Below are 9,460 nucleotides of genomic sequence, written 5' to 3' on the forward strand. Positions count from 1 at the left end.
TCACTAGCGCAAGTGGGATGTAGAGGCTAGTCAGAGACCGCCTAAGCAAGCATTTGTGGACAAATGATACACGCACACACAAAATGATGGAAGGGCACAATAGAGTTAAAGCAGGGCTTCTGATAACAACCTTCAGAGAACTCTTATTTTTTGCTTGGCACTAAGATAGTATCACAGGAAACACAACCAGCAGTTATTGTCTCTCTCTGTCTTTTAATTACACATTAATAATATATTGCCATTCTCAAGCACCATTTAACCAAGGATCTAAGTGCTTCATAGGAGCTAAACAAGCCTCAGGGTAGCCTGGTGCAGTGGGGTTATATAATTATCCTCCTATTACAACTGAGCAAGGGAAGCAGAGGGGAACCAAGTGACTTGCTGGGGGTCATAAAGAGTTGCTGTACAGCCAGCAAGAGAACCCAGCAGTCCCAGTGCCAGCTCCTCGCTTCTCAGGTGTAAAACGCGGGGTTGTAATATTAGTGGATTTGGAAAGATCTGTTACCCTGAAATTACTCCTGACAGAAAGCACCAGGAAGCAAGGGAAGACACGAACAGGAAAAGATTCCTCAATACCACTGCCAGTCTTCCCACTGCTGGGAGAGCCAGCAACAATCACTGAATTTAGTGGAAAATGGCTGCAGGATCATGAAACGGTGCGCATTCACTCAGCTAAAACACCCAACAGGTTGAGGAACACCCTTGAGCTCCAGGAAAAGCTCCCGAGGAAAGATCTGCAGTGGGTAGGGAGTGAAGCCAGTCAGTATTTTTTCAAAACAGGAGCATGACTGTGGCTTAACCGTACCGCTCTGCTGCCCTTCATTGTCTCTGAACTGGCTTGAAACTAGGGGAACAGAAGGCACCTTTGAGATTATGGGAAGCAGATGAAGCCCCTGCAAGCACAGCTGAAGAGCAGCACCCATCAGTGCGTGCTTTGCCCCGCAAGCTGCTAATTACGGAAAGGAGTCCAATGATTTCCTTGCAGTGCAGAAACATACTGATTCTTACTTGATGTCCCAGATGTAGATGTATGTGTCAACAGAACTGGTGACCAGCAGGTCTGGCTCAAACACCGCCCAGTCCAAGTCGCTGCAAATGCAAAATCATAGTAGCTCAGCAGAGAAAAGCGCAGTTTTCATCAACTTCTCACAAGCCCCCAGTACATTTCTCTGACAAATTCATGGCCACTCCATGACATCTACTGAAACTTTTTAAGTAAAAAGCAAGATCTTAATCATTTCTCTAAGTAAATTCCAAGAAGCAATGAAATCCTTCTAAGTAAATTCCAGTGAAGCATCCTCCTAGCCCTGAACTTTGCAGCTACCGTGCGCGTGCTCTTTCCTCCACAGGAAAAGGGACGCTGTCTCAGTGAGTTCCCAGTTGTCACACATTCTTGGCATCAACCCCTCAACTCTGGGATGCCTTTCTGTTGGGCTCACCAGGTGCACCTGGGACACAAACAGGCCCCAGTCAGCCATTTCAAGGGCTGCGACTACTTTCCACAGTCAGGAGCTCGAATAAAAATGGTCCTTCACCTGCATTTCCAGCCCAGCACTAAAATACACCCCTAGAACCAGAGGCAGAAATCTCCCCTGCACCACCGTAACACACCGTGAACTTGATCTTTGGGATTACCTGCTTTAATTAAGCTGCTATCACACAGAAACACGGCTGGGATTCAATTTAACAAACATGCTGTTATCTGTTTGGCAGATGATGGTTGCTGTTCATTACAAGGACAGCAGCCTAAGGCAATGACACTCGAGCCATCAAAGGCTAAGCTGAAATACTGGGGGGAGCCATGAGAGGGTGAGCAGCTTCAAATCATCATCTCCAAATGGGAAGGCAGGACAGAGGGGCAGACAGTACACTCCAGAAAAGAGTTAAAACAGGATCAGAGCAGAGCCTGAGCGGGGCCAGGACCGAAACATCCACCTTCTGTGAAACAACCCATTATTTTCCACCCAGCAGTCCGCAGCATCGCTTGCTCCTCACCTGATCACACGTGTGTGTCCTTGCAGCGATGTGCAGACTTCACCATTACCTTCCTTCCACTTATACAGGTCAACTCGCTGATTGCTCTGAAATTAGATGGAAGAAAGGAGACAGTGTCAGGTGAACAAGGTAGGACAGGAATCCATGTGCCAGGACCAGGTTCCCTTATCTTTGGTAACGTCAGTTACCAGTGAGTCACACTGCAGCTAGCCAAGTCCTTGCCCAAAGCAGGAGAGCAAAGATGAACCTACAGGCTGCAAGGACTCTCAAAAGCTTACGCTTTAATTACACCCACTTAAAAAGGGAGATAAACAAGAATGGGAGAAAAAAAAAATCATATTGCAAAATGTTTCCACGAAATGATGTTCTCGGAGCTTTTATTTCCTAACAACGTGCTGTAACTGCAGGCAACAGGCAGCCAAATTCTCTCTGCTGGAATACCCTGCCAGTCTGTTCAGATTCACAACTGGAGTTTTCAGTGAGGGGGATGATGGATCACCACTGGGCCTCCTCAACTCTCCCTCGATTCCCTTCTGGGATAATCAGGGCCATTGTCAAACATGAACAATACAATCTAATGGCTTCAAGGTCACCTCCTCAAGGGTACTTCCATCCTCGCCAGCCCAGGAAAAAAAGCCTTAAGTGCTTATCACTAACCATAAACCACAGGAGCAAACCAGATGAATCAATGACAACATTATTTAGGGCTTCTTCACTCATTTCAGGAGTAAATCCTCCCCCAAATGCAGCCACACACGAAGTTACTTGAAACTAGTTATTGTGCTTTAAGTTCACGTTCTGCCTCAGTCAAGGTTCACTTCAGCCCAGGCCAACTCTAATCTTTCTGGGACAGGAATTGCCTTTTTGGGTGCATATATAGCACCAAGCACAGCGGGTTTTGGGCCATGACTGGAAATTCATGTTGATTTTGCAAAAACAGAAATAACGTGACTTCAAAATTTGATCTTCATTAGCCCCTTGTTTTCAAACTTACAGGTAGATGAGGGAAAAGATAATAGAGAAAAGACTTATTTTACATTTTTTGTGACAGGTTTTTGTGGTGGTGTTTTGATTTTTTTTACCCCAAAGCTGCTTGATATGAATTTGAACTTGCAGATGGATAAAACACTCCAGCCTTCCCTGAAACGGAAGGTGTCCTCCCAATTCAGCAACAATATATGGCGTTTCTCTAATAGCTCACAGCAGGGCTGCACAAGAGCTCGAGGCAAGGAAAAGTCCTTGCATGTTTCTCATTGACAGAAGGATTTAAGGGAGTAGAGTGAAATTACCCAACGGGATTTGTCCAGGACTCCAGAGTTGATGCTACAAGATAAAGACCACCAGAATTTTCTCAAGACTTTTAGTGGGGCACCTCACATGGAAGGTGTTGCCTGTAGCACCAGGTGTGAGAGAATGACAGCTCCTCCCAGCACGATTTTCTAAAAAATGTGCTTCTTGTGATAAATATCAGTACACGCTTCCAACAATTTCATCACCCTCTTGTTCAAGCATTTGTGACCACACAAAAGAAGTAACAAGGATCTAGGATGGCAAACAATGGCATTTCTGAAACAACAGCTTAGGAGTCCTCAGAAATGTGCTTGAGCCGGAGGGCAGACAGAGCCAAGCACAGCAAGAGGACACGTTTCAGCTATTCTGGAAAGAAGCTAAAAAAATAAGAAGCCCTTATCCAAACATGAGGCAGGCTTCCCCCCTGCCTGCACCACTTCCAATTAACGGCACTGCAAACCAGGTGAAGCTGTTGGCAAGCAGGATGGTAGCCTTTTACACTCCCTTTCCATCCACAAGGATGCAGAGGGATAGGACCCTCAGGGCTGTCTACAACACTTGTGTGGTATACCTGAACATACGATGACCTCAACAGCAGACTCACGGGGGACTGACAGCCAGCTTGAGTCCAGAAGTAGCAAATCACATCTTCACAGTGCTGAATCCAAGCTGATTTAGCCTTCCCAATGCATCTTTGCCCCCTTAGGTATGGCCCTCAAACACATCCACACTGCCTCCAGTCCTGACCTGGGACACGCAGACCTGAGCACATGCTGTAAATCCGCTTTCCACTTCTAAATAAGACAGGCTAAATTCTAGTCCTAGGACAGGGCTGTACCGCATCAGCACCAAAATGCCAGCCACCTGTGAGATGGCTGGAAAGGGAGTGTTTCTGACCCAAACTGGAAAAGCTGCCCGATCTCATCTTAGGGACTCCTCACCTGATGTGTGTCAGCAACTACGTCTAAATCACCAGAGCATCTTAGTATCTTCATTTATAAACGGGAGCAGCAAGGTTTGATTCCAGCTACACCTAGTTTCAGTCTGGAACAAGATGGGTTCGCATGTCCGCTCAGGGCAGCAAGAGACAGGAGTGCTCAGACGGGCGAGATGGGCACAGCTCCCCTTTGCAGCAGGGTCCTGCTCAGATCAGTATTAACCGATCACTGGATATTGCCTTCAGAGTGCGTTTGAAAAGAAGCTTTCCCGCTCTACTCGTGGCCTGCACAGCACATTTCCTTACTTGGTTTTGATTTTCACAGACTGTATCCAGAAGTGGCACTGAAGGACACCTTTTTGCAAGTTTTACTAACTCTCCACTCAGAAGCAGACAGCTGCTGAATGCACCTTTAAGATGTCAGTCACGTACCAGAGCTGGGAGGAGACAGGCTGGGGAATGTCAGAGAGCAAACAAGCAAAGGCTCCTAACTGACAACACTGGTCCACTTTTAGGACTGCCTTTAATTTCAATCATAGCCAGTCCAGGAAGCAAAAGGAACAAAAATCCCAGGAAACCACCTTCAGCTAAGTGTTTTCTCAAAAAAATAAATGAAACTTCTCTAACCCCAGCTATTCCAGGATTCTTCGGCTATAAAAGCAGATGCAACACGGCAGCAAAGGCACCTCACCACGAGAACAGTCTGCGCTCAGCTAGTGCCGGTGGCTGCAGCGCTGTGGTTGATGGCTAAGACTGCTGCTAGCAGAAGCTCAGGGCTCTGGATGAACAAGCTACTCGGTCTATTATGCTCTGTAAAGATCAGAGCTAAAAACCACACTCAAATCTCAGATGGCCACTACTGCTTCTTCAGACCAGCCTATTTACTTCTCCTCACACTGAATAAGAACTCCTCGCTGACTTGGTCCCTGCCCACCTGCAAACCTAGATTGTTACAGTGGTGAGCCAGTATTGACTTGTGCTATTTACAGACTGCCTGGTGCACCACATCCCACCAGGAAGGCAGGGAGGTGAAAACAAAAGAGCACAGAGCACGAAATTCAGTAAGCGCGCAGATCTCATAACAGAATGGAAGTTAGAAAGAGACCACATCCCCCCTTTCTTCCAGAAAAGGACCATTTGGATGCCCGATTTATTTGGCAAGGTGTTTTGTAAAAGACAAGCAAGCAAAACTAGATTCAACACTGGCCGACCAATAATTGAGAACCATCAAGCCAAATACCTCCCTGGCAGTAAGTCAGAGCTAGGCCTTGATCTTGCAACGTGACTTGCAGGGGCATGCCTGTGCCAGCTCCATGCAGCCTTCCAAGTCTGCAGAAGTCCACCCATGAAAGACCGGGGAAGATGACGAGCTACAGCTTTTAAATGAGTGAACTTACCGAAGCTGCAAAGTAGTACGCGTAGCTGTCGTGTGGGTTCCACTGCACTGCCCCGATGTCCCACTTGCTCTGTCGCGAGATCTTTCGATGACCCTCGTTTGGTGCATCCAGGTTGACTATGTAGAGGAAACGGCGGCTGCAAGACACACAGGTACAAAGAGGCCGTATCACACAGGACCGATCTCAAAACCCCAAGCTCACATGGAGCTCACAGCCTTGTGCCTAGAGGACCAAAGAAGAGAAGCATTTGACAAGACAGATGAAAATACTATTCCTGAGAACGCTACATTTGACCACGTACTTGAAAAAGGGCTGCATTTAAAAAAAATATATGAAAAGACATGCTGAAATTAGATAGGATTTGCAAATGTAAAGGGTAGCTCAGGCCACAGAAACCCCCAGATAACTAGGATACAAAAGGAAGCGCTGGGAAATGGTGCAAACACATCCAAATACGCTTTGCTGGCCCAATGCAGCAGCAGCGCAGCCGAGGCGGCACAGGGCTGGGAGTGCAACGCAATAGCTTCACAGGAGCCAGCATCAGTCTGGAGAGGTTGCTCTGAGCAAGAGTTAATGAGCCTTGACAAACATAAGATGATTCTATGTGGCTGCGTGTTTCCACACCACAGTTTGGGGGGTTTGGTTCTGCAGACAGTACAAGTACACCTGCACAGAGCTAGCTCAGCTGCAGCAGCTTATTAACATGGGTGAACACAGCACTGCACTGATCTGGTTATACTACTTACCTGAGCTAACCCTATATGCTGCAGAGATGTATTTGCATGATGCTAAACCTGAGCTCATACATCCTGCTGGATGTGACCAACTCCCCACAAAGCTAGGCAAGGTATCATTCCCTCCACATTGTGATTCATCTTACAAGCAAGATAAACCGCCCAGAAATAATTGTGAGCCAGCTGAACTCTAGTGGAAGACCAGCACCAAAACATATTGAACCATACATAATTAACGACACCAGCATCACATACGTCAGCTGCGTAGCAAGCATACAGCTGCTCTGAGCACTGTGAATTCTCCCGAGAGAAGGAACACAAAGAACATCTTTGCTGCCTTTCCAGACGAAGGTCCTCGGGGCTCCCTACTCTGAAGAGTGAAGATGCTGAGCCCTCTGAGGCTCTTGCACAGCTTTAAAATAACTGAGGGGAGTCCCGAAGCGCTGCTGAGCATGCAGGAGAAGCCTGAAAAGCAGAGGGTCACGGACCTGATGTTGAATTGCAGGCAAGCCATCCCCAGCTCGCTGTTGGCCCAAATAAGCAAGCTGTGAAACTGGGCAGGTGTAAGGAGGAAGAGGCATCAAGTTAGACCCAAACCAGCTGCTGAGCTGGTTATTCCTGTGCAGGGCTGCTGGACTAAGGGTTTACAGGGAAGCGAGTGGGCCTTCAAGTTGTATCAAAGGACCTGTTTCCTCTAAGACTGACCAAAGTTCAGCTGCACCCATGCGATCCTGAATTTGAAGTGAACATCCTAATTGGTGTGGTAATTGTGTCACTGACAGTGGGACAGGAATAGCTGTTAGCACTGAAAGGCGGCAGCCGGGCAGGCAACTGCTGAGCTGTTTGAAGACTTGCGCTGGAGGTGGCTACATAACACCAAGCCCTCCTGGGAGCTCTGGCAGCTTGGAGTCTATGGCACCTACTGCTCTCGTTGAGTATCATCCCACACTGAACCAGCAGAGGAGCAGGTCAGAGCGCTTGGCTCCTCTGCCCAAATACACCACAGGAATATTTGGGGCAAATTTTGCCTTAAGGAAATTATTTCATCTGTATTTCAAGCAGAATCCAAACAGTACTTCATGATGCTCCACCTCCCACAAGTGGATTTGGGAAAGCGTGCAACAGGAAAGCCAGTATTTTATCGTGCTGTTGTTGCTGGCTTTCCACTCTGTATCCCATTGGAAATGTGACCCAGAATCCTTTTCATCAAGCCTTGAACAGAATTCAGCTGCACCTTTCTGAAACAATGCATCAGCCCTGCCATTGAGGTCAGCCTGAAGGTTGCCGATTTGGCTTGTGGAAATGACTGTCACACGTTTCTAATGGGGACTGTCACACTCACCCCGAGAGTACTGCGCGCTGTCCCAGGCAATCCACTGACATCGCAGTCGCCTGTTAAAGAGAAACAGAGAACAAAACTAAATTATACCTGTCAGGTCAGCTTCTCAGTCAAACACACAGCTTTGGGGAGGAGTTCAGGAAAACCTGCCAACTCATCTTCAAGGTATAAACTGCTGTGGTAAGAGTCAAGGCAGGTATCTGTCAGGGATGGTAGAAGTAGCGTCCCCTTAAAGAACCACAGAAGGGTGACAGGCTGTAGCAGTTGATTTTGGGGTGCAGGACAGCACACAGAAAACATCTTTGTTAAGAGTAAGCCGAAGACAAGACCTGGCAGACACCATTACAGCACTGAGACCTTGCTCCCTTCTCCTTGCTACAGCAATCACAGCTGCAGCCTTTCAATCAGCAATCTCTAATAATCCATATTAATCAGCCTCTGCTCCTCCTCAGGAGCTTTCTCAGTCTCTCTCTCTTCCATTGCAGGGTCAGATCTAATTATATATGTACTGGAAGATAAAAGTGCAACCATTTGTGTATGGCCGGTCTCCAAAAATGAGAGATGGCTAAGAGGCATCAGAATTTACTTTGGCATTGCTTGTAAAGAAGGCTAAGAGATAACTTAAATGCCTTAAGAAGGAAAAAAAAAAAAATAGACCGTTTGAACATTGTCTTCCCCTCTTTTCATTCAGAATGGAATTGGCTCATCATCTCGTTTAATTGCCAAGAGAATAAAGGAAAATTTTACTTGGAAAGCTGAACAGTTCAGCCCATAAACATAGATATGACTTCAATGCAGGTTTTAGCGTTCACAGTACAAAATCAGAATATGCCCCATATTCTTCAAACTAACTGCTGTCATCTTCAAAGCTAACTCTCTGAAGGCTCAGGATGTCTCTGCTGCTGTTTAGGATTCTGCTAAGTACTCTCAGCGTGGATGTAACAGGACTTCAGGATACCCCACAGCTACTACTTATAAGCATCACTAAAACCAGACAGACAATATGGCAATCCCCCTCCATTTCGATCAGATTTGACGGGAGAATAACCATCACAAAAAACTAGTTTTTCCAACCAGGGCCCCATCCCCTGCTTGCAAGTACCCCAACTAAGGGAAAAATAGCATCACGAGCTCATTCTTCACTAGATACCAAGAGTCCACATGGGGAAGAGCTACAAACGCCTGCAGAGTATAGGCAGGAGTCCGCGGTAAACCCCAGGCCTACATCTATACCCCAGCCAAGCCGAGTTTCACTGCTTTTGCTGCTCCAGGAACGACCCGCTTTCATTGTTTTTTCCTAGGTAGCAAATCCAGTCTTCTGGCAAGATTTTCCTCATCCTAAAACTAATGCTGTAAATAAGAAGCCAGTTTTAAAATCTCTAAATGGTAAAGAAAGAATTCCAGCTTCCTAGATTTCACAGCACCTTGCAAAACAACAGAGCGGGTTTCTAAAAGCAAGCAGGAGAGGGAAATTTTCCCAGATGATACACATTTCACTTGTGAGGAATTAAAATGAGGACCACTAAAGCAATTACTGGAAGCAGAACTTTCTCACGTGATGAAGAGCTAGTCAGCCGACATATTTCATACAGCTGTGGCCATCTTTCCTCAAGACAGAAAAAACCCTGTCAATTTAAAGTGATTGATAATTTCAGATACGAGTTTATTTTTTCTGGTGTTGGCACCAGGGTCTTATAAATCCTTACAAATTGCTTTTAATAATGAACATTGGCAAACTGTTTTTCCAGGCACTGAACATCATAAAATA

General features: G+C 46.4%; 1 protein-coding gene across 1 annotated transcript in view; it reads right to left on the reverse strand.

The window, feature by feature from the left end:
- Nucleotides 1-7,742, reverse strand: part of WDR59 (WD repeat domain 59) — a 46,007-nt gene extending 38,265 nt beyond the window's left edge. The window contains exons 1-4 of the mRNA XM_009325361.1: nucleotides 7,696-7,742; nucleotides 5,620-5,755; nucleotides 1,996-2,081; nucleotides 1,009-1,089 (exon numbers count right to left, since the gene is read on the reverse strand). Coding sequence (XP_009323636.1) covers nucleotides 1,009-1,089; nucleotides 1,996-2,081; nucleotides 5,620-5,755; nucleotides 7,696-7,736 — 344 coding nt within the window. The 5' untranslated portion in view covers nucleotides 7,737-7,742. The remainder of the gene's footprint in view (nucleotides 1-1,008; nucleotides 1,090-1,995; nucleotides 2,082-5,619; nucleotides 5,756-7,695) is intronic.
- Nucleotides 7,743-9,460: the final 1,718 nt, after the last annotated feature.

This window comes from Pygoscelis adeliae, unplaced genomic scaffold (assembly GCF_000699105.1).
Source record: "Pygoscelis adeliae isolate BGI_AS28 unplaced genomic scaffold, ASM69910v1 Scaffold326, whole genome shotgun sequence".
NCBI classification, from domain to species: Eukaryota; Metazoa; Chordata; class Aves; order Sphenisciformes; family Spheniscidae; genus Pygoscelis; species Pygoscelis adeliae.